Source organism: Caloenas nicobarica, chromosome 24, assembly GCF_036013445.1.
Source record: "Caloenas nicobarica isolate bCalNic1 chromosome 24, bCalNic1.hap1, whole genome shotgun sequence".
NCBI lineage: Eukaryota > Metazoa > Chordata > Aves > Columbiformes > Columbidae > Caloenas > Caloenas nicobarica.
Window position 1 is genome coordinate 4520132 of NC_088268.1, and position 22909 is coordinate 4543040.

The 22909-nt window shown below is 63.8% G+C and overlaps 2 protein-coding genes across 7 annotated transcripts; both read right to left on the reverse strand.

The window, feature by feature from the left end:
• Nucleotides 1-2680: 2680 nt before the first annotated feature.
• Nucleotides 2681-6254, reverse strand: CDC6 (cell division cycle 6). Its single transcript, XM_065651237.1, is given in 14 exon segments — nucleotides 2681-2859; nucleotides 2936-3076; nucleotides 3164-3363; nucleotides 3518-3582; nucleotides 3729-3829; nucleotides 3908-4047; nucleotides 4200-4306; nucleotides 4473-4639; nucleotides 4797-4996; nucleotides 5074-5292; nucleotides 5595-5819; nucleotides 6069-6096; nucleotides 6098-6214; nucleotides 6216-6254. Coding segments are annotated over 14 exon segments (1839 nt in total). The 3' UTR covers nucleotides 2681-2769.
• A 408-nt stretch (nucleotides 6255-6662) lies between these two features.
• On the reverse strand, nucleotides 6663-22447 carry WIPF2 (WAS/WASL interacting protein family member 2). Of its 6 annotated transcripts, XM_065651061.1 has the most exons (12): nucleotides 22372-22429; nucleotides 21875-21982; nucleotides 21621-21777; nucleotides 13858-14023; nucleotides 13300-13377; nucleotides 12476-12600; nucleotides 11853-11985; nucleotides 11573-11692; nucleotides 10475-11134; nucleotides 9381-9590; nucleotides 9176-9277; nucleotides 6663-7940 (listed from the first exon to the last, which is right to left on the reverse strand). In XM_065651061.1, exons 6-12 carry the CDS (start codon nucleotides 12536-12538, stop codon nucleotides 7900-7902), a joined length of 1329 nt encoding a protein of 442 aa, XP_065507133.1. In that variant the 5' UTR covers nucleotides 12539-12600; nucleotides 13300-13377; nucleotides 13858-14023; nucleotides 21621-21777; nucleotides 21875-21982; nucleotides 22372-22429; the 3' UTR covers nucleotides 6663-7899. The 6 variants fall into 6 exon arrangements, with proteins under 6 accessions (XP_065507133.1, XP_065507132.1, XP_065507134.1 ...); XM_065651060.1 differs by having other exon boundaries at nucleotides 21621-21982; XM_065651062.1 differs by lacking the exons at nucleotides 21621-21777; nucleotides 21875-21982 and having other exon boundaries at nucleotides 22372-22438.
• Nucleotides 22448-22909: the final 462 nt, after the last annotated feature.

Here is a 22909-nt window from a genome sequence, read left to right on the forward strand (position 1 = left end):
CCTGGGCAGCCTCGGCACGTGCCCCGTGGGGGTCCCGCTGCCCCCCGCGCTCCCCAGGGCCCGCAGGTGCGCGTCAGGCCCCGCGGGATCCGCACCAAGGAGGTTGGGGGGCTGCTCTGAGCCTCAGTTTCCCCTGAGAACGAGTCCTGGGCACCCACAGCCCCCTCCCCAGCACGCCGGGGCTGCCGGCCGCGGCGAGGCCCAGCCGCCGGCATGTGCTCAGCCCGGAGGAATGTGCCAAATCACTCCCAGATGTGTGCGGCCGCCAGCCCACCGCCCCCTCCGCGGCCCACCGGGGTGGGCACCGGGGACCCCGCACCCGCCACCCCGCCGTGGGGCTGCACCCACCGCCGGCCACATCCCGCTCAGCCACGGGGCCGCGGCGTCGGGGTGCCGAGGTCCAGCAGGACGGCGGGGATGGGAGGTGCTGGCGGGACAGGGCTGTGTCCCCGGTGTCCCCATCCCGCCAGGCCCGGTGCTGGCACAGCGGGGTCGCGCGGGGTCCTGCCCCGCGCCCCCGGCCCCGGCCCCCGGCAGGAGCGCAGCCGAGCGGAACGGGGCTGTCAGATGGAATCTGGGTGCCGGCGGTGACGGCGCGGCGGGAGGGGACCGTGCCCGCCACGTGGCCGCTTATGTAAGGAGAGTGCAAGGGAGGACAGGGAGACAGCCGGGGCACCGGGGACACCGCCGAGGGGACACGGGGCCCCCGCCGCGCACGTGCGGGCGGGCGCGCAGCCGGACGCGCCGGGGGCTGCCCGCGGTGCAGCCGGGCGCTGCCCAGCCCCGCGGGCACCTCACGTGTGTGCCGGAGCAAGGGGACGTGGGCACACGTGTGCTGGTGTGGGGGGACACGTCTGTCAGTCCCCCGGCCACCCCCGCGCGGCTGCCGACCCGGCCGCAGCGCAGGGCCTGGGTGTCCTTGGGCGGCCTGGGTGTCCCCGGGCGTCCCGGGGCTGGCAGAGATGTCCCCAAGCCGTGGAGCTCCCACCGCGGCGCTGCCGACCCCTCGCCAAGCGGTGACAAACGGCTCCGGCGGGAGCTCCGGCACCCGAGCAGCTGAATCCGTCTGCGCTATCGATTTTTCATCCACTGCGGCAGAGAACGGAGCCGGGGCGGCCGCGGGCACCCCAGCAGGCTGGCGCGGTGAGGGAAGCCACCTTCCCACCCCGTGTCCCCCACTGTCCCCATCCCCACAGCCAGGCCACCCTGGGGACGGTGCCGGGACCAGGGACCCTCCAGATTTGCCAGGGCATGCCCGGCACGACCAGGCCTGGGTGCGGGGTGCCCCCCATGCTGTACCCACACCTGCCTGTGCCGCTGCCACCTCGCCCAGCACCACGGTGGGCACAGGGGACAGAGATGCCAGGGGGATGACGTGGGGAGCGGGGGCACCGCGGTGCCGCCGGTGTCACCACCGCGTCACTGCGGTCACACACGCTGCCAGCTGCTTCCTTCCGCCCACCGGCACCGCGGGCTCCACGCCGTGGGGCTGCGGCACGGCCACGGGGCTGGATGCAGGGGGGACACGGGGGTCCCAGGCAGCCCCTCCCCAGCCCAGCTGGGGGACACCAAGTCCCCGCTCAGCCTGGTGACAAGTGGCAGGGCCGCGGTCCCCGCTCAGCGCCACGGCGCGCTGGGGGGACAGGGTCCCCCTTTGGCCCCCCCAGGAGGGCAGGGATGTGGAGCAGAGCGGGCGCAGCCTGGGCTGAACGCGCTGTCCCCCCCCCGTGCCACTGCACACGTCTGACACATGGCAGCGCCGGCTATAAATAGCCCCGCGGCCGCCAGCAGCTGAACCACGCTCGGGGCCTGGGGGGGGACACCAGCCCCCCCAGCCCTGCCCCTGCCTCAGTTTCCCCACTGCTGGGAAAGGACCCAGGGCCTGCCCTGTCCCCAAGGTGTCCCCTGGCACAGTGTCCCAGAACAGGGCCGGGCACCCTCACCCTGGCCGGGAGCTGCTGGGGGGACAGCCGGGGGTCCTGGGTGGGATGCCGGGGGGGGCCAAGGGGTACAATAGCCAGACACAGGGTACGGATGGAGCCCCTGTCCCTCTCTGCTCCTCCCGCCTGCATGGGGCCCCCCCACCCAGGGAAGCTGCAAAATTAGGTCAAAGTGTCTATTATTTAACACAAGCACAGGAGCCCGAGCCAGGAGCCGGGGAGGGGGGCCACAGCCGGGGATGAGAGGAGCTGGGGGGGACAGGATCAGAACCCCACAGCCCTGGGGTGGGGAGGGAATGGGGGGGGCAGAGACAGGAGCCAGTGCTGAACCGGAACAACTTTATTAATGCCAGGAGATGGAGGGGACCCCCGCTGCCCCCCGCCAGGCACAGCCTGGAGCCCACTGCACCCTGCACCCCCTCTGCCGCCACCGGGCCCCCCCTTCCTGCAGCCGGGGGCTCGGGGGGGCCCCAAAGGCTCCGAACAAGCTGGGAGCAACATCAGGACCCAGGATCAGACGTGCCGGGATGGGAGGGGGCCAGGGGCACCCACCGTCCACAGCCGCTGCTGCAAGGGGGCTGGGGAAGGTGCCAGCCCCCCACCTCTTAGCTCCGGCCACACAAAATTAATAATAATAATAATAATAATATTATTAACAACAATATCAATAAAATTGCCTCGGAGCACGACTCAACAAACAACAGCTGAGGCCCCTGAGAGCCCTTTCCTTGCTCCAACCAAACCCTGGATGCCTGGATGCACCGAAATCCCACCTGGGGCAGCGCCAAGGAGCCAGGGAAGGGGCTGCCGGGGGGGCCCGGTGGGGGGTTTAACGCAGCCCTTGTGCCAGGATGCTGCCCAGCAGCACCACGTCCTGCAGCGCGTGCTCCACCGCCGCCTCCTCCATCTTCAGAGAGACCTGGGGGAGAGATGAGATGCTCAGCACCGAACCGCGGGATCCTGCCCCCCCGACACCCCCGTGTCCCCCGCGGTACCTTGGCCAGCCGGGCCTCCTTGGCCTTCTTCAGCTCCAGGACGCCGCGGGACTCCAGGAGGGTGACAAGGGACAGGCACTCAGCCTGGTCGACGGCAGGGAGACGCTGCTGCCGGCAGACCTGGCTGTAGGTGTCGTGGAGCTGGGGGAGGCAGGGCAGTTACGCTGTGCCCACAGACACCCGCCCGCTCCCCAAATCCAGCCCCGAGGGGGTCCCAGCGTCGCTCACCTTCCCCAGCGTCACCTCCCGGGCGCGCAGGCGCCGGGCGAGCAGGAGCAGGGAGCAGAGCAGCACTTTCTGCTGCAGCGGGAAGGTCTCGGGGGCCCCGCGGCCACCGGCCGCCAGCCGGTCCCCAAACACCTCCGAGATCACGCGGGAGACGTGCAGGAGCCCCACGCGCCTGGGGACGGGGGACGCCGGGGAGTCACCTGTGGGACAGACAGAACTGCAGGAGACCTTGGGGAGGGCGAGAAAGGGGAACAGAGCAGGTGCCCCAGAAAGGGACCCCAGACCCTGCCATTGATGCCAGCCTGGTAGTGCCACCCGCAGGGTTTTGGTTTTGGCACAGCAGCAGTTACTCACCACCGGAGAGCGGCTTGAGGAGGGTCTGGCTCCGAACCTCCAGCTCCACCACCTCCACGGCGCGTCTGGGGAGGGACAGCCCTGAGCACCGGGCAGAGCGGCCGCCCCGGTGTGGGCACCCCCGGCATGGCCACCCCCGGCACAGGAACCCTGTGGGGCTCACCGGACCCACGCCAGCACTGGCACCGCTGGGTTCAGGGCAGGCACCAACCTGCAGACATCCAGAGCCTTGCGAGCATCCCCGGAGACCGCCGAGACCTTGCGGGCACAGAACTGGAGCGCGGTGGCATCCAGGACAGGGTCACCGGCCACCTGCCGAGGCACCGCGCGCTGTCAGCGTGGGCAGAGTCCCCTCGCGTGTCCCCCCCGTGTGTCCCCGCCGTGTCCCACCTGGCCCAGCCGCTCCTGCAGGATGGCAACGAGCTGCTCCCGGGTGTAGGGTGGGAAGTGGAGGATTTGGGGGCCGCCGTGCGGGCGGGCAGCGAGGCGGGCCAGGCTGCGCTCCGTCAGGTCCAGCGCGTTGGCCAAGCCTGCGGGCACAGCGGGGTGAGGAAGGATGAAGCTGTGCCCCGGGGAAGGAGCGGGCGGGGAGGAGGGGGGCGCAAAGCCAAACCCCCACCAGCCCCTCTGCAATGTGGGGACGGTCCCCAGGGTGGGCAGCGCCGCGCTGCCGCGCACTCACCCACAAGAACCAGCCTGGAGCCGGGCAGCCGAGGCCACTCGAACAGGGTGTAGAGCACGTCCTGCCCCTTGCTCTCCAGCTGGTCCAGCTCGTCCAGCACCAACAGGCTGTGGGGGTGTCGGGGGGGAGCCCAGATCAGCCCCAGCTCTGCCCCCCACCCCTGTGACCCACTCACAGCACCCCGAGCAGGGAAAACCAGGGCTGCCTCCCCCAGCCGGGCACACTTGGGGTGCTGAGGGGGCAACCCCACGCCCCCCCGGGCAGGGCACTCACACCATGGGTCCCTGGGCCGTCGTCAGCTGTTTCTCCAGCCTCCGCACGCCGTCCCGGCCGGCAGCCGCGGGCAGCCCCAGCTGCTGCGCCACGACGGGGAACACGCCCTGCGGGCTGCTCAGCGACATGCAGTTCAGGACGATGGTTTTGCTCCTGGCGAGCTCATCCTGCCGGGGACGGGAGTGTTATATCCACGGCCACCCGCTGTCCCCCCTGTCACACTCAGCTCTCGCTCCTCCTGCCAGTCCCCTTCACCTTTCCCTGCCAATCTGCTCCACCGGCACCCCCAAAACAGGCACCCCATCTCCTCCACCCGCGGCTCACCTTGCAGTCGAGCAGGACGCGGCTCAGACAGGCCGTTTTCCCCGTCCCGGGGGCTCCGGAGATGTAGAGGCTGCCGGGCCGGCACTCGCAGACATGGTCCCGCAGGAACTGCCGGATGACGCCCATCTCCTTGTCCCTGGCGTGGAGCCGCTCGGGCACGGCCGCGTGCAGCACCCGCTTCGCCTTCTGGTAGCAGGTACCTGTGCGGGGGACAGAGGGGGCTCAGGGGGGGCCGTGGCACCCACAGGACCCCATCCCACTCCCCGACCGCACTCACCGTCCTGCCTGAAGAGCCGAGTGCGGGCAGGTGTCCCACCGAGCCCCAAACGCCGGGGGGTCTCCTGCCCCCTGTGCTGTGGGGAGGGCCCTGGGCTGCTGGGCTTCTTGGGGGATGTTGGGGAGTCCCCGAAGAGCAAGCGGCGGCCTTGGTTCTCCTTGCTGCGCTTGGCTGGGGAGCAGGGCTGCGTGCGGGGGACGTTGCAGAGGTTGTCGTCACCTGTGGGGCAGATGGGTCAGAGGAACAGCCGAGCACACAGACCCAACCCGAGCGCTCTGGGATGTGAACAAGACACTGTTTGTAACTCGGTGTTGCTCTCTCTGGGGGGAAAAAGCTTCACACTTCAGCTCCCTCAGGCCCCGGGGGAGCAGCTTTTCCTCCCAAAACCGGGGGAAGCCACAAACGCAGCTGCACAAGGGACAGGATGGAGCTGGGTCCATCTGCCTGTCTCAGCCCCACAGCCGCTTTTGGGAAAGGGGCGCCCCCCCACGCCTTTCCCGGGGGGTCCCAGGGGAGCTCACCCAGGCGCTTGCGGGGGCTCAGGGGCAGCGCTTTGGTCCGGGCTGAGCATGTTCCGGGGGCCGAGGCTCCGGGGTGGAGTGAGAGCCGCCGGGCGGAGGGGTCGGGGCTGGCGGGGTCGGGGCCGCTCTTGCTCGGGGGGGCGGCGAGGCGGCGGGCGCTCCTCCGGCGGGGGAAGCCGATGGTGGGCTGGTGCTGCGGGCTGCTGCTGGACATGGTGGGGGGTTCTGCGGATGGAGGAACAACGGTCAGGCGGGGGGACCCCCAGCCACGCGGCTCCCGGCCGCCCCCCACAACCCAAGCCCCGCTCGCATCCCCCCCGCTCCATATCGGCCGGCTCTGCCCCCACAGGCGTGACCCACGTCCCCACTCGCGATACAGCTCCCCCAGCACAGCCTTGTCCCGCCCTGCCCCGCCCTGTCCCCCCATGTCCCCCCATGTCCCCCCATGTCCCCGGACCCGCCGCCACCACCGACCTTCTCGCGCCAACTCTGCCCCGGCTCCGGCACTTCCCGCCACCAGCCCGAACTGGCCCCGCCCCCTCCTTCCTTATTGGCTGCGCTGCCCGCCGCTGCCGCCAATCGCAAGGTCCCGCGCCAAGCGCCGCTCTCGGAGGAGGGGTCCGCCGCCGAGCAGCCAATCAGCGAGGGCGCGCGGGGCATGCCGGGAGGTGTAGGCGGAGCGCGAAGCATGCTGGGAGTTGTAGTCTGAGGTCTCGGTGTGGCCCCAATCCCGCCTCCCCAGTGCCCCCATCACCCCAATCCCATCTCCGCGGTGTCCCCATCACCCCAATCCCGCCTTCCCAGTGCCCCCAGCACCCCCAGTCCTGCCTCTCCCTGCTCCCAGTGCCTTCCCAGTGATCCCAGTGCCACCAACCCTGTCCCCAGCACCCCCCATCCTGCCTCCTTAGTGCCTCCCAGTACTCCCAGTACCAGCCTCACTGCAGGAAGATGGGAAGGGCCTGACCCCCTCCCTGGGGCCATAAACCACCCCCCAGAAGAGGGGAGGGGTCCCTGAGGAGGCGCAGAGCACCCCCCAGACAGCGCCCTTGCAGACACGTGTATCTTTATTACTTTTATTTAAATGCAATTTTTAAGCTCCTCGGTTTTTATCCTGTTCCCTCTTAAAACAGCCCCTTGCTCCCCCAGGGAGGGGCAGCCAGCGTTTGGGAAGAACCATTTTTTTAACCTTTATTTAAACCAAACAGCAGCGCTGGGAGGGGGGTTGATTCTCCAGAAAAACCCACCCCCCTGTGTCCCTCACCCTTGGGGAAAGTCTTCATCTTCATAGAAAAAAAAAAAAAAGAACAAAAAAACCCCCAAACAACCCTCAAAACAGTTAGAGGGGAGGGTTTAGTACCCCCGCAGCAAGCCCAACCTTCTTCCTATGGTACAAGCTTTTTACAACGTACAAAAGAGATCAGTAACTACAGTTAATGTCCAGCCCCCCCCACCCCGGTACTGCAAGTAAATACAGAAAAACCAGCGCGGTACCAACAGTCGGACAGGGTAGTGTGTAAGGCAAAACAGCAGCCGGAGCCCCCCCGGCACGGGGATGTGCCCCCAGGTCCCCCACCACATGAGAAACAAGACCAAATGACACCCCCCCCGCCCAGTAACGGCATCCCAAGGACAATTAGTGTCTTCCCGTTAAAATGCTCTAGTTTGGTAACTTAGCGTTAAAACCCGGGTGTCTCCTCCTCGTCCTGTCCCAACCCAGCCGGGTGAGAAGCCAAAGGCTGTGGTGGTTTTGGGGTGTGACACTGGGTGACAGCTGGGATGTCCCCCCAAGGGAGCAGGGAGGGGGGATCCCCCCCAAACGCTGTGGGGCTGGTCCCTACTCGCCCCCCTTCCCGGCTCCTCCACTGGCTCCTGTGCAAAAAAGCAATCAGCCGCACCGGGGTAATGAGGCTCTGCCGGGGTAACGAGGCTCTGCCGGGGTGTCCCTGCTCCCCCGTCACCGTGTCCATCTCCTGTCCTGTCCCGGCCCCGAGGAATCGGGCACTGAGTCCCCCTGGTCCCCACCGCTTGGTGTCCACCCCGAGTCCTCATGCCCAGATCCGCGGCGAGCGAGGAGGAAAGGACCCACCGGGGCTGTCGGCATGGTCACCAAGTCCCGGGGGGAGATGCATAGATGAGCGGGGGCCGGCGGAGAGCTTGGGGCTGGGGCGTCTGCTCGTCCGGGGAAAAGCCACTGGGAGTTTCTCATGCAGGATCCGGGGGGGCTGGGAGGTGGGGAGGGTCCGTCTGAGGAAGAGGAGGGAGCTCCTTCTCTCTGCTCAGGAACAATCCGCCTGCGCAGCCGCTTTCACCTGGGGATGGGCGGCAGAGGGGGGGCCCCACGTGTTGCTGCAAGACAAGAAAGCCCGTTGAGGCCAGAACCCGCGGGGAAACGGCCGGCAGGGTGTGTCCCACACCGGACCACTGGTTCGGAGCATCGGGATCCAGCACGGCCTCTTTCCCCCCTCCACACCCCCACACCAGCTTCCTCCCCACCTCGTGCTCCCCGCAGAGATCTGGAGCCTGGGATTTGCGACTCAAAACCAGCCGCTGCAGCAGCGGATGGAGAGCTCAGGGCTTTTCAAATTCACATTAAACATTCATGGCTCTAAAAATAAATGAGCATCCCATTCTCCCCGGAGTCTCCTGCGGGATCCGCAGGGCTGATGTGCAGCAGCAGCTCAGCAAGGGCACTTTGTGCCGTGCCGGCTACACTGGCTCTGAGCGCAGCTGCTTGGGCTCATCCCGGGATGTGCGGGGGCTCTTTACTCCCCCAGCCCCTGCCCAACACCACCTTCAGCCATAGGGGCGGCTGCCGGGTTCATTTATAACCACCCCAGCATCAAAAACCCTTATCGCAGGCGGGAACAAGCCCGGCAGCGTTTCTCTGCACAGGCTCGGCAGGGAAAAGAAGGGACAGGCGGGATGGGACACCTGCACAGCCCAAATCCTCGGGGACCCCAAGTGGAAGGGGCTGCATTTGGGGCTCAGCATCCCGGGGAGTGTGTGGAGGCCCCAGGGTGACACTGCAGCACAGAGGACGTGGAGCAGGAGCCCAGGGTGGGTCACATCAGCACAATCATAGAATCATTTTGGTTGGAAAAGCCCCTCAAAGCTCATAGAGTCCAATCGTTCCTCCACCCCTGGCACTGCCCCATGTCCCTGAGAACCTCATCTGCGTCTGTTCAACCCCTCCAGGGATGGTGACTCCAGCACTGCCCTGGGCAGCCTGTTCCAATGCCCCACAGCCCTTTGGGCAAGAAATTGTTCCCCAGACCCAACCTCAACCTCCCCTGGTGCAACTTGAGGCCGTTTCCTCTGGTCCTGGCGCTTGTTCCTGGGGAGCAGAGCCCGACCCCCCCGGGCTCCAAGCTCCTTTCAGGCAGGTCAGAGATCAGAAGGTCTCCCCTCAGCTCCTGTTCTCCAGCTGAACCCCAGCTCCCTCAGCCACTCCCATCACACTTGTGCTCCGGCCCCGACCTCAGCAGGTGGCCGTGGCTGCGCTGCTGTCACCTCCTGCCACCCTCGGGAGCACAGGACAGGGGGCCAGACCCCACAGGACAGCCAGACACCCCCTCCCTTACCTCTGTTTGTTTTGCTGGGGTAGATTCTCTGGAAGTATTTATATTCTTCTGGAGCTGGGAAGTCTTCAACGGGATGGAAGGAGTATTTGGATTCAAAGTCATCTGCAGAGAATAGGGAAAATTGGCAGGTCAGGGAGGGGGCCCTGGGTGAGCTCCAGCTCCAGCCCCGCCGGGAAATCAGCACCTGCTGTGGGCACAGACTCACCCAGGAATGCTCTGACAGTGGAGATGGAGTCCCGGTGCCCGTTCCGCACCGGTGGAGGTGGCGGTGGCGGCCCGGCCGGTGTCCTCGTGGGCGGTGGCGGTGGCTTCCCCCGGCTCGGGGGCTCGGCGGAGCTGTGCAGTCTGTAGGGAGGGGGAGGCGGAGGGGCGTCGCGCCCCCCGTTTCGCAGCATCGGCGGAGGAGGCGGCGGCGCTGCAGGGAGAGCTGGGTCAGTGCCTGCCAAGCCGCGGCGTCCCCAGGGCAAACCCTCCCTCCAGCAGCGCGGCCAAGGACGGCCCCCACCGGAGCTTTCCAGGCCAGAGCACGGCGGGCCCAGGGATGCTCCTACGTGCACACAGCAGAGATTTTTCCTGCTCGTTCCCAATATCTACAGTCCTCCTCGGCAGTGGCAGCAGCCAGCCTGCTCCCCCCAGCTCAACGCCCACCCCCAGTCAGACCGAGGTCACCCCCTGCACGAGAGGGGAACCCAAGAGCAGCTACAACCCTGCACACACAAGGATTTGAAGGCAGCAGCTCCATAGGGAGCCAAGACGCTGCGTGCCGGTGCCGGGAAGCCACATCTGCACCGGCACCGAGGCAGTGACGGGACCCACGGCCCCTCTGACCCACCTCTTGCTCCTGCCCAACCTCCCAGGGGCACACAGCGGCGGTTCATGCTCCTTATTAGGCTAATTACACACAGAGCAGCTCCTCAGCCGTAGCAGGGCCAGAGGGACAGAGCGGCTTGGCAGGGGACCAGGCGGGAGCTGCGGTCGGGATGTAGAGCCCGGGAGCACACGGAGGGACACTGGAGAAAAGCCACCGCCGCTCCCGGCAGCGGGGACACGCTCGTGCCCGGCTCTGTGTGCACGGGGGAATCATTGAGCCCAACCGTTTCCCCAGCCCTGGCACTGCCTCATGTCCCTGAGAACCTCATCTCCATCTGTCCAACCCCTCCAGGGATGGTGACTCCACCACTGCCCTGGGCAGCCTGTTCCAATGTTCGACAACCACACAACCCCCTGAAAACTCCCACAGCTTGATCCATCCATCACGGCTGCGATGGAGCCGGGTCCGGCAGAGCCAACGATTCTTACCTGCTCCCCGGCTTGGGGGGTCTCTGGCCGGCGGAGGGGGGCGACTGCTCTGGAGAGAGGGGGAGGCTGAGGTGGGCGGCGGTGGCGCCAGCCCCCGCAAGGGACCCGGCGTCTTCCTGTGCAAGGAGTTGTGTCTCTGCGGCAGCTCCGGGGCCGACTCGTTGATGGGGCTGGAAGGGCCGTTGGGGACACCGGGGGGTTGCCGATAAGGGGGTGGCGGGGGGGCAAGAGACTGGCCCTGAGCCCCTGACCCCGTTCGGATAGCGACTGGGGAGGGAGGGGGCTTGACGGGCGGCGGGGCAGGGGGTCCGTCCCTGCTCGCGGGCAGTCGCTGTCCCGGGGTGGGTGGCAGGGGTTTCTCCCGGTTGTAGGAGGACACCTTGGAGCCGTGCGCCGGCGGGGGGGCGGGAGGCGCGTTGGCCCGGCGTCCTGGCGGGGGAGGCGGCGGGGCAGACGAGCTGTGCTTCATGCCGGTGCCACTGGCAGTGTTGGGCCGGGAGAGATCCGGCAGGGAGGGTCTTTGCGTGCGTGGCAGCTCTGGCGGAGATGCCCGGCTGTTGTCGGCATCGTCTTGAGGTCGGTTGTTGCTGGCTGGCACCGGGGGCCTGGGGGCGGCTGCTCTGGAACCGGGGACTTGCAGGGTTTGCTTACCGGAGCTGTCTGCGGGGAAAGGAAGCGGAGTTACTAGTCAGGCACAGCACGGGAGTCAGTGAGAGCGACGTGCTCCGTCCCCGAGCCCGCGCAGGGCAGGCTGCCCACTCGGCTGGGGAGGGCCAGACCGCGGGGAATGCTGTCTGGCACCGGCAGGGAGCTGGCACAGTGCTCAGCCACACACGGCTCCTCTCTCACCGCTGCTATTTGCTCTCTGGCTTGCTGGAAGGCAGGTTGCCACAGAAAACAGCAGAGAGAAACGTTCAGCAACACAGCGACTCCCGGTCCCTCTGAGGAGGTTTGTGTCGTAGGAGACCGCGGCAGGGATGTTGATTTGGGGTCCCCGCCTCTAACCAGCTCAAATCCCCAGCCAAACACAGCAAGATCCTCAACCCCCTCCCACTCCCCAGGGAACCCCCGCGCAAACCACAGCCCGCTGGCCATTACCTGCACTGTCCTTCGCTCCCACGGGTCTGAGCTTGGGGACACCGCCTTGGAAGAGGCCGCCCTTTGGCTGGATCGCAGCTGAGCTGGAGCCGTAGCTGCCGCCACCGCTGCCCTTGGGCTCTGAAAGGAGGCAGAGAGGTTAAGCCCGGTCTTACCAGCTCCTCCAACGAGGAGCTGCTGGAAACCAGACGAGTGAGAGCCCAGCAGCCGTCCTGAAGGGCACAGCAGGACCCAGCGTGGGACTGAGCGCCTCTCGGGGCCGTGTCAGGCGGGTACTCACTCTCTAGGATTGGTGCGCTCCGGTCATTGATTTGTGTCACTTTTTTTAGTTTGGTCCCTTTACAGATGTCCTGCAGGAGGGCCCCGCGGCCCCGCTGCTCCTCTCGGCTCAGTTTTGGCAGCTCTGTGTTCGCCTGGGGACAAGAAGCAGCTCAGCAGGAGTTCATCTGTGCGTGTGGACACCCCAAATCGCAGAGCAGGCGCACCCTACTTCTTCTCTGCTGAGCCCCAAGGCCCCTCTGCCCCCTGCCAGCAAACTGCCGTCTCCAGGGACTCTCTTCCAGAGCAACGTGGCTGCCCTAGGAGGTGATGTCCCCATTCCGCAGGGAAAGCTTGAGCTCCTGTCCTACCCAAGCCAAAGACACAGCTCAGTTAGAGCCACGTGCAACATCTCCTGCTCTCCCAAAGTCATGGCGGAGCAGAAGACACTAATGTAAAGAAAAGCCATGTGTGGCCCCTTCCATGTACAGACTCTGCTGCAAGGGAAACTGAGGCACAGCCCATGGGTCACCTGAAGCTCTTGCAGGCTGGACTTGAGAACTCTAAAGACAACGCAGAGGCCCCTGAAAGCAGCACCATGAGGAGACGGGCCATGTCCCCTCCCCACAAACTGCAGAGCCCTACCTGACCGAAGGTGGGAGGGGGCGGCGGGCCGGGCGGCGGCGGCGGGGGCGGAGGGATCGGCATCCTGGCCCGGCTCCCAGCGGCTCCGGCTGCTCAGCGCTGGGGACGAGTGCGGTCACTCATTCCTGCGGGAAGGGAGGAGGCTGTCAGGGATAGAGGGGAAAGCAGGCGAGGAGAAACGTGGCCCCGGGGCTGGTGTGGCAGCGCCCCGGGGCTGTTCTCTCCCAGGTGGCTCCAAAGAGCTGTTGGATTCTCCCAACAGCCTGGAGCAGCACGTCCCAGGACAATAGCCTCACCCCAAATCACCAGGGCCTCCCCACCCCAGCGCAGCACCCGCAGCTGAAACCCAGGACGTTTTCCACGCAGCCGTCTCGCTGCGCAGAGCAAACCCGACCGAGCTAATCCTGTGCCATCAGTCCTGCTCCCTCGCATGGAAGCACGACAGTAGCCCGAGCCCGTCAGCGGCACGGACGGTGCTGGCACGTGTCCCCAGCGGGTCCCTTCAGCCACCGACGCCGCGAAACCTGCCAGACGGATCCCCAAGCGGAAGGCAGCTGATGCGGCGCAGTGCTGTCCTGCGGCTCGCACCAAGGAAAGACGTCCCTGTCCCCAAACAGCCCCGACAGATTGCCCCAACCGCTCGGATCCCACTTCACTGACCTCCCAAGGAGGCTGCCTGCACCCCACTGCACTCCCCAGCTCCAAATACCCCCCGAAGCTGTCCAAGCAGGTGGTGAAACAAGCTTTCCCAACCCCGCTTCGGTTACAGCTCAATCCGTCTCATCACGAACCCAAAACGAATCCGTCCTGCACCCACAGCTCACCCGGAACGGCTCCCGGTCCACGGAGCGCTTCACCGGTGGGGCTCTGTGGAGCCCGGTAGCTCCAGTCGGCACCTGAGACTGGGAACGGAGGAAACAGGGACAGGAAGAGGAGCCTGAATCACCGGGACATCACCGGACGGGGCCCTGGCGAGCTCGTGCCTCTGACAGCAGCAGGTCGGGCCGTCCCGGCAGCACCGGCTCAGGCAATAGGAATGCGGTGAGTGGCAGCCTCGCTCGCCACCCCGGCAGTTTCGGCTGCTCGGGGCAGCCCAAGAGGCAGGGGGTGAATGCCCCGCAGATGGCTTTCCCCCAGGAAAACCTGTTCCTTATCCATTAAAGGGCCCACAATAGCAACACAAGGTAAAACCAGGACAGTTTCACACCTGAAGCTTCCGACTTCTGATCCCCAACCTCCAGGACGCGCAACGAGAGAGGTGACGGATCCACCCGCCACCACAGTGAAAGTTTCTTTATGACCCAGGCACTGAATCCCAGGTGCCCACAACCTTTGAAATGGTTTTATCAGGTATTAAAATCCAGGTCCCTTTCAAGACTCACTTTCTGCTACATAAATTCACGGGAGGCCGGGATGAGAGCGGGTCCATCCTCACGTCTCAGACGTTCCCACTCGTGTCACAGCAGAGGTCTGAGAACGGGAAGAAGGGACCAGCAGCATTGCCGCGATGCCGGCGGCTTCACTGCCCTTCAGCAAACCGCCAGCTCTCTGTGGTTTGAGAAAAGAAATAAATAAACTGCCTTTTAATTAAAAGCAGCTCTTCTACCAAGCGAGAAACTCCTCAGCTACGCACACCCTCATCGCGAAGATGTTCCTCCCTTTATTTTCTGGCGTTTTCCAAGTCACTCGAGATCTCAGCCTGTACCTGTCCCATCAAAGCAAGATCAGAGACGGCTCAGAACGTGCTCGTCGGGGCTGCCGGGACGTGTTGCAACAGGAATGGTTTTTCGCCGTGATCCTTCCCACCCCACGGCGGGATCGCAGGGCCGGGACGGCGCAAACTGCTGCCAGGGCAGAGCGTGACATTGAGGGGACGGCATGAAGACATGACATGACAACAGGAGGGGACAGGCAGGAGAGCGCCGAGCTTGTTTGAACACCAGCAGCAGGAGGTAATTAGCAGAGACAGAGCTGAGAAACGTGCCAGGTAATGAGACTCCGGCCTCGCTCTCATGTGTCACAGGCCTGCGCCAGCGCAGGAGCAGTGCCAGTGCTGTCACCTCCGGCCCACGGGGACAGAAACACCCGTGTCACCCCCCCGCCGCGCTCCTGCTCCAGCTGGTTACTCACGGGGTGACACTTCTCACCCGGTTCTGTGCCTCGATGGCACTTGGGGCGACACGAGCCCCTTCAGATGCTCCCATGACGGGGACACACGGCCTCGCCGGACACAGACAGACGGACAGGGGTTTGTCGGCCGTCAGAAAAAACGACGGTGCCATGTCTGTGAGCGAAACACATCGCGCGGGTCCCCCCGGTTTGCGCTGCTGCCCCCCACGTCAAGCAGAGCAGTCGGGGACAATCCCACAGTGTTCCCTCCCGTACGCACAGCCAGGGAGGAGAGGGGTATTTTACAAAGAACACCGTGAGTCGTCATCTCCCCGTGTCTAACGTGCCCTTAAAACCAGCGCTGCACCAAAACCCACGCTGCACCAAAACCCGCGTTCGGATAAATGCTCTGACCTAGAAGAGCAAGAGGAGGGGAGAGAAGAGTTGAAACTAAAGCAGTTTGAGGATAAATTGGAGCTGAGTTTTCCCAAGAAACGGGTCATTTCATCTCAGCGCAAGGCCCCGTTCGGGTTGCTGCGGTTTAACAGCAAAGGTCACATTGAAAAACCGAAATCGAGAGGCACGGAACTCAGCGCACGGTGGCTGCCGGTTATTTCACACCACGAGAAAAGCTGAAGCCTCTGGGTGGGAATGCTGGAGTGATCTGTGGCTTTAAAATACAGCCTAGATCTTTAATGTTCACGAAGACAGACACGGCTAATAAAGATTAGGGAGACACAACCTAAATATTCCAGGAAAAGAAAAAAAATGGGGGTTCTCCCAGCACTTCTTACCACCCCTTAATGTCTGGCATAGGCCTCTTGGAAACTGTGCCCTTTGAAACGATGTCATTCTGACAGACTTTTCTCTGCGTTTCTTCTCCTTTTTTCCTCATTTCCAGGGATCCTTTCACCAAACCAGACCCGAGCCTTTGAGGGATTCATATGCTGTGGCCGTGCTTGCAGGAAAAGTGGTTTGAAAGCCCTGAATCAGGGCAGTGAGAGGCGCCCGTTAGATCAAAGCGCAGAGGAGAGCTCGTCTTCGGCTGAGCCAGGAGGGGCGGGTTTGTGCATTAGCTTGCCTTTTAAAATAAAAAAAAAAAATTTTAAAAACCCAACAAAGCTGCGAGAAAAGCAGGAGGAAGACAAGGTGTGAAAAGCACTTTGGAGGAGAGAGAGTTCGCTGAGACGGAGGTGACCCCACAGAGCTGGAACCCGACATGGGGCAGTCCCGCATATCCAATCAACACTCCCCTTCCAACCCGGGGTCCAAAACACTATTAAAACCCCAAAATGTTACACTCAGCACTCCCATTCTCCTCTAAAACAGGTGAATTCGCCAGATCTAGCCCAGACAGGATGACACGCCACGTTTTTCAGGCGTTTTGCGAGTCCCCGTTTGGCGCGAAGGGAAATGAAATAAATGCCTTTTCCAGCAAGCAGCCCTGGATTCGGCTCATCCCTGGGGTTTGCTTTTTTAGCAGGACAGGCAGCGGTGACCTTCAGACGCCGTAAGCGCGTTTCCTCGCTTTTCAGGGGGATTTGGGCGCCGTGGCGGATTTGTATTTCACAGCTCCGCCGGCTGCCGAGGCGAGGCCGCATTTGCAAACCCGAGATGAAGCGGCTCCATCCTTGGGGAGGCAGCGGCTTTGAACTGCAGATCAAGAGGAATTTCCAAGCCTCTGATGTCGGCTGCAGAATGCGGCTGTACCGGTTTGGGGACGACTTCCAAGGCTGGACCTCTCAAACACCCTCCCCTCCCGCCCCCGCCTCCCCGGGCACCTTTGTTTTCCACCTCTTCCCATCCAAACCCTCAGTCACCCCCAGCAAAACCCTTCCAAATTCAGAGCCCGCGTCCTCTGGAGCTTGACATTTCTGAGGAGCGAGGGCTTCAGCAGCGCTCGAAGATGCGCCATAAATAATTTATCCTGAAAGACAGCCGTCGCAGGATTTAAGGTCATTCAGGCTTTCAAAAAAATCGTATCAGCATGCTTTAAGAGAGCGAGCTGCCATCTCGATTTGGAGCGTCTCGAAGAGCCGGTGCATCCCTGCGTGCAGACAGACAGACACACTCCAGCCCCGCGGGACTCAGACGTTCGCTGTGAATTATTAACAACCCACGGTCACTGACAATGCATTTTTTAACAAAACCCCGGACACAAAAGTTTCTAAACGCCTCGGGGATGAATTCCACAGCCTGTGTCTCCCCATCCCCGGGACCCCGGAGTCAGGCGGGTCTTTAGCAGCTTCCCAGCGGGCTCAGCTCGGTTCGCTTGGCAGAGGAAACCTTTAATCAGGAGCAAGGAATCGTGTCCTGACATTAGGCAAAGGGAAGAGCAGGAAAAGCCGGTCCCAGGAGGAACCACGGACTTCCCTGCCTCTCCCTGTCCCGTGTGCCAGGCGGGAAGGGAAAGGAAGCCGGGGAGGGAGAGGTGGCACACGGGGGGAGCGGGCAGGAACCGCTCTGCGCCGCCACTCTCTCCGAGGGACACCTCCGATTGTTCGGAGGAAGCAGTGACAGACGCAGGGACTTCCCGACGTGACCCACATGGCTGGGAACAACGCGCCGCCTGGTCCACGCCTGGTGGAGAACAATACGCCTCCAAGTGGAAAGCGGCTCCCGAGCCTGACGGTGTCAGCATTCAGATAAAAACACCTTTTTTTTCAACTACTAACAATGCACGGTCTGTGCATTTAGAAGCCTGCATGCTGGAGATGACAGAGCTCGAGGTGCAAGAAAAACCTTGGTGACCGCAGGAGCAGAGAAGAGCTCCAGCCACCTCCAAGAGCCTTTTAAAGCCCCCCAGCGGTGCCAGGACCCGCTCAGGCTAAGCTCATTTAGAGACAAGCGCTAACGAGCTGTGTCTAAGGCTCCCTGCACGGCAGAACCTGCGCAACGTCAGCCTTTGGTCCCTGCCAGGCTGCGGCTGATGCGCCACCAGCAAAGAGCAAGGAACACGGAACAAACCTGCAGCTCTTTGAGCATCGCTCGGAACCGACGGTGTGCGAAGTTATCGCTCAAACAGCACCAGACGTTCCGCAGCGCGGAGCTTACGGCACTTACAGCACCGCGGACGGGAGCAGGAAACCCGGTCTCCAGCTCCAGCCTGCCACCCTGAGTTGACGCCGTCAGCTGCCGCAGCGTTCACAGGTCTGAGTCGCGAGGCAGGGATGGCGAAACGCCCAGGGGAAACTCTCTGCTGAAGAAAAAACCACGTTAATTTCTCCCAGACTCACCCCAATATCCGAGAGGTCGGTAACAAGCAGAAGCAATGCCAGGGCAGCGCCCAAGGTCTGACATTTCTTCAGTCTTCCTCCTCTGCCCTCCAGCATGGGCTCAACGGGCAGCGTTTCCGCAAGAGGTCACAGCACCACGAGACCCAACGGGCTGCGTGGGCAACTTAGGAGAAAAGCCAGTGGTCTGCCCAGTCCCCCACCCAAGGGGTTTGGTTATAACCATGAAAAAAAAAATCCTGGTGAAAGCCCATGAGCTAAACACACACACGCTGCTGCTCTCCGGAGCCTGGCTGGGGAATAAATGTGCCTTTAAAACACGGCAGGACTGGCTCCGGTTTAAACCCCTGCACCAGCCTCCGCCTGGGTTTAAGCAGAGTGTTTAAACATGCCTAAGACAAACCCGAGCCCCCCCGTCCTGCCCTGTGGCCCTTTGGCCCCTTTGCTCACCAGGGCTGGGCCAGAAGCCGAGAGGGGACAGTCCCCGCCGTGTCCCCCCCACCGGAGTCTCTCCCACCTCCTGCCAGGCGTCCCCGACGCTCCCCTCCTCCTCCTCTGCTTTTGGGGAGGCCAAGAACAGAAACCTCCGCTCCGGGACCTTCTGCCACCTCTCTCCTGCAGGCCAGAGGTGCTGGGGCTCTGCCCGGCCACCACCTTCCCGCCTCGACGCTTTTGCAAGAGTTGCTCCGAGGAGCGGCCCCAAAGGCGACGAGCGCAGCCCAAGTCTCCTGCTGTTTCCACAAAATCCGGCCAAGTATTCTCAGGGTTTTCCTAGGCAAAGGCCAAGCAGGGATGCGCCGATTCGCGATCCAGAACAACACAGGGTAAGCGAGGGAGGCAGAGCACAAGTCGCTGGGAGGCGGCACGGTCCTCGCCGCGGAATAAAGTCGCCCCAAAGCCACAACGGCCTCGCGGAAAGGAAGCAGCCACTCAGAAAACCCTAAAAAATTCAATTGGCTAAAGACACGCGTCTTTCCTCTAACCAGGTTGGCACTCAAGAGTCATTAGGAGAAAATTTACAACCTACCGTAGAATACTCAGCACTTAAGTGTTATTTTGGGACACGCGCATAAGCTTGATGTTTGTGCGAGAGCTTAAAGCTACAGACATCTCACAAATCCATGCTGCAGGACGGGTAACGGCGAGCGGAGCCCTTGCTGGGGCAGATTGTGGTGAGATCCCTTCGCCGGGGCAGCGCGAAGGAAGCGCCTGTGTGGATGCCAAGGGGAACCGGAGCCAAGCGCTGTCAGGGCGAGTTCTCTGCACCGTCGGATCCGCGCTCGGCTGCTTCTCGGGTCAGCGGGTGCCAAGAACACGCTGCAAATTCACAGCGGGCGCTGAGGGAGAGGAGGGCTGGCGTTGAGACTGGTCTAGTGACGGGGTGGGACAGATGGACAGGCTCAGCGATGGGCTCAGATGGTCCTCGCGGATGCAGCCCCGTCACTCCCAGCTCCAGGGCAAAGTCACCAGCAAAGTCACCAGCACCCCCAGGTCACCGAGCCAGGCTCCAGCCCAGGCAAGGGGACATTTAAGGTGCTCAGTTGCTTCAGTGAAAGCAGAGATAGGCCCTGGGCATGAGCCAGCACTGTAGAATGCATCGCTGCAGGAGCAAGCACATCGCTGCAGGAGTGCAATGTTGCACGAGCAAGCATGTTGCTGCAGGAGAGAGCGCACTGCTGCAAGAGCAAGCGCATTTTTGCAGGAGTGAGCACGTTGCTGCAGGAAAATACCTCTGCAGAAACGTATCTCTGCAGGAGCAAGCGCATTGCTGCAGGGGTGCGTCATTGCAGGAGCGAGCACATTGCTGCAGCAGCCTGTCGCTGCAGGAGCAAGTGCATTGCTGCAAGAGAGCATTGCTGCAAGAGCGCGTCGCTGCAAGAGCGAGCCTGTCACTGCAAGAGCAAGTGCATTGCTGCAAGAGCGCGTCGCTGCAGGAGAGCACGTCGCTGCAGGAACAAGTGCATTGCTGCAAGAGCGCATCGCTGCAGGAACATGCATGGCTGCAGGAGCAAGCCTGGCACCGCAGCAGTGCCACAGCAGCAGGTCAGAGCCAACAAGGCCACTCGAGTACAGCAGCACTGAGCCCCAGCAAGCAGCATCCTGGGGGACAGGTGTGGGAAACACCAGAGGAAGGACAGGCGGTGGGGACGGGCCGAAGGGAGCAAAAACGCACCTGAGCCGCAGCTCCACGCGACCCTGCAGCACATTTTGGCTCCCACAACCACCGCCCCACCACGAAGCTTGAGCCAAAGATGCCTGTTTAACTCTGGCAAAGACCATTTAATTTTTTGAACCAAGCTCGTAACAGCGAGAAGCAAGTCCTGGGAGCTGCGCTCGTGCCAGAGCCGCCCTGGCAAAGCCAACAGCCGAAACCCAAGACGCTCGGCCCCTCGTCAGGAGAGCACTTACCCCCCCGCTCCCTCCTCCCACCTTCGCTCCTCAACAGAAAGCTACTTCTTTGGCAGAGCAGATCTGCCTCCCGTCCAAGCTGCCAGATGTAAGTAAGTAGGTCAGACACGGACCAGAGCGCTCGAAACGGCGCTTTAAAGTGAAGCAAAGCGGGAAGCGAGCCCTGACCTGGAACGTGCCCCGTCACCTCGGCGCTGGCAGAGAGCAGGGGAACCGGCATGTGTCACCTCGGGGGCAACGCATCCAGCAAGGGCGGAAAACCCAACCGCAGCGGAGCAGCGACTCTGCACGGCGACTTTCGTCCCAGGGTCTAACACCAAAGCCAAAAGCCGTGCGGCCCCGCACGTCTGCGGCACCAGCCACAGAACCAACTTTTAGTGCCGCAAACAGACCCGAATCGCTGGGAAGCGGTGGGAACGGCGGCACTGGTCGCACGACACGCGCTCCAGACGGCACCGGTTTGGCGCAGGGTGGGCGACAGTTCCCGTTTTGTTGGCGGTGGCTGGACAAAGCCAAACCTTCCCCCGGCCCCGCGGCACAAAGAGGGGTCTGTGCTCCCGGCCACGGGAAAACAGGCTCTGCCTTGGCGTTCCAGCAACGCGGCCGTGAGCGGGACAGCGCGGCCACTGACACATGGTGTGCCAAGAGGGGACATCTCCCCGGCCGAAACACCTTGGGGACAAGAAAGACTCGATAAGACAAGAACAGCAGCTGGGCTGTGACAAGCAGAGGATGCTGTGACAAGCAGAGGATGTGCTCGCCAGGTAGTTTTGCCCCGGAGAGCACATCGGAGCCAGGTGGATTCACACCTCATCTGCAAACCGGCTCATTCAGCGGCAGAGACGGGAGTCAGGTCAGATTAAACCCTTGCTGGCAGCCGTCAGCGGGGCAGCGACACTCACACCAGAGATCAGGCCAGACCCGCGCGCGGCCGAGCCTGCCAAAGGTAAAACGGGGCCGATTCGGGACAGCGGCGCCTCTCTGAGGGCTCCTGCTCAGCCTGCGGTTCATTGAAATGGCTTTTATGCAAAAGCTCTGCCTCTGCCTGCGCCGGGGATGCTGCCGCGCCGGCTCCTTGCCGACACCTTCCCAGCCCGTGTTGGGAAACGCGGAGCAGGGAAGTCACGAGGAGCTCAGCACCCGCGGCGACCTGTCAGCTGAGGGTCAGGAGGCAGCCGGCGACTCCTCCCGACGCTTAACAGCAACGGGGACTCGAGTTAAACCCCTCAAATAGTCTGTCTCCAAGCAGCGTGTGTAGAACAAGCCGCTTCAGAGGACGCCGTACAACCCAGCTCCGCGCTCGCTGTGGCTTCTCCGTGACAAACGCCAAAACAAGCGACCCCATAATGGGCGCAGAGGGGACACCGAGGGGAGCGGGGAAGAGCCACACGCACCCAAACGGGCACAAACCGCATCGATCCTGCTGAGTCTTGGCAGGGGGAAAGGCTGCGGCTGCTTGCGGCCACGGCACCGCCGCTCTCCCTCTGTCCCAAAGGGGAAAACAATCGGCTACTTATCGGTGTCCGCTCACAGCCGGGGCTCCGGAGGGGTCTGGAGTGCAAAGATGCAGCTGGAATTCGGTCCTCAAGGCCGGACGGCGACGTGGGCGGGGAGGGGAGCGGGGACACACAGACACGGCCGTGTTTACCGGGAGCAGGAGGGAGAGCTCGGCTCCACCGGGGCGCTTTATCTGCCGCCCCACGCTCCAGTTTCCGCAGGTAGATTCTGCTCAGGTCCCAGTTTGCCAGGACCCGGCCTAGAGGAGAGACTGGACTTGGGGACCCCAGGCCTGGCCTGGGAGAATCATCCGCCCCCCGTCCCAGGGCAGCAGAACCGGCCCCAACCCGCCCAGAGCAGCTGTTCACACAGGGGCCCTGAGACCCCCAGGGGAGGGGGTGAAGGGAAGAACGGGACGAGGACGTTCCCCTGACACGGGGGGAGAAAATCTCCCCGGGATCCTCGGAGATCCCCCCACCACCCTCCCCAGCACGGGCGGGCCAGGCCGCACCGCGGCCTCCCCTGGGAACCGCCCCCCGCCCAGCCCAGCGCACCCGGCCCCGGGCGCCCCACAGCCGGTCCCGGACTCCTCACAGGCCCCTGTACCCCACACCGAGGCCCCGCAGGCCCCGGTGCCCCCGCGCTCACCCGCCGCCTCCTCCCGCCGCACCCGGAAACGCGGCCCCGCGGCGCCGTCCGGCCGCCAGCCGCCGCCGAACAAAATGGCGGCCCTCGCCCCTTCCTGCGGCTGCGCCGGCCGGACCGGATGTGGGCGGGGCACGGCAGGGCCGCGGCGCCATGCTGGGGAGGTCGGGCGGACATCGTGGGAAGGGCGGTACGCGGAAAGGCGCGGGCCTCCGGGGGCGCCATCTGGGGAAGGTCGCGCCGGCGGCGGGAGCGCCCGGTTCCGCGGGCGAACAGAGGAGCGAGGGGAAGCTCCATGCCGCCCGGGGGTGATTCCCCGCCCCAGGCCGAGCCGCCGCTGGAGGCCGGAGGTGCCGCGGGCCAGCGCGGTGGCCGCCGGAAGCTCCGCCATGTTGGGAAGGTCGGGCGGAACCCTGGCGATCGCCATGTTGGGAAGGTCACCCCGCACGGCTCCGCGCTGCCGCCACCTTGGGAAGGTCAAAGGTCCGCCCGTCCCTCCGCCCCGGTCGGTAACGGAGCACCGGGGGGCGTTACCGCCTGT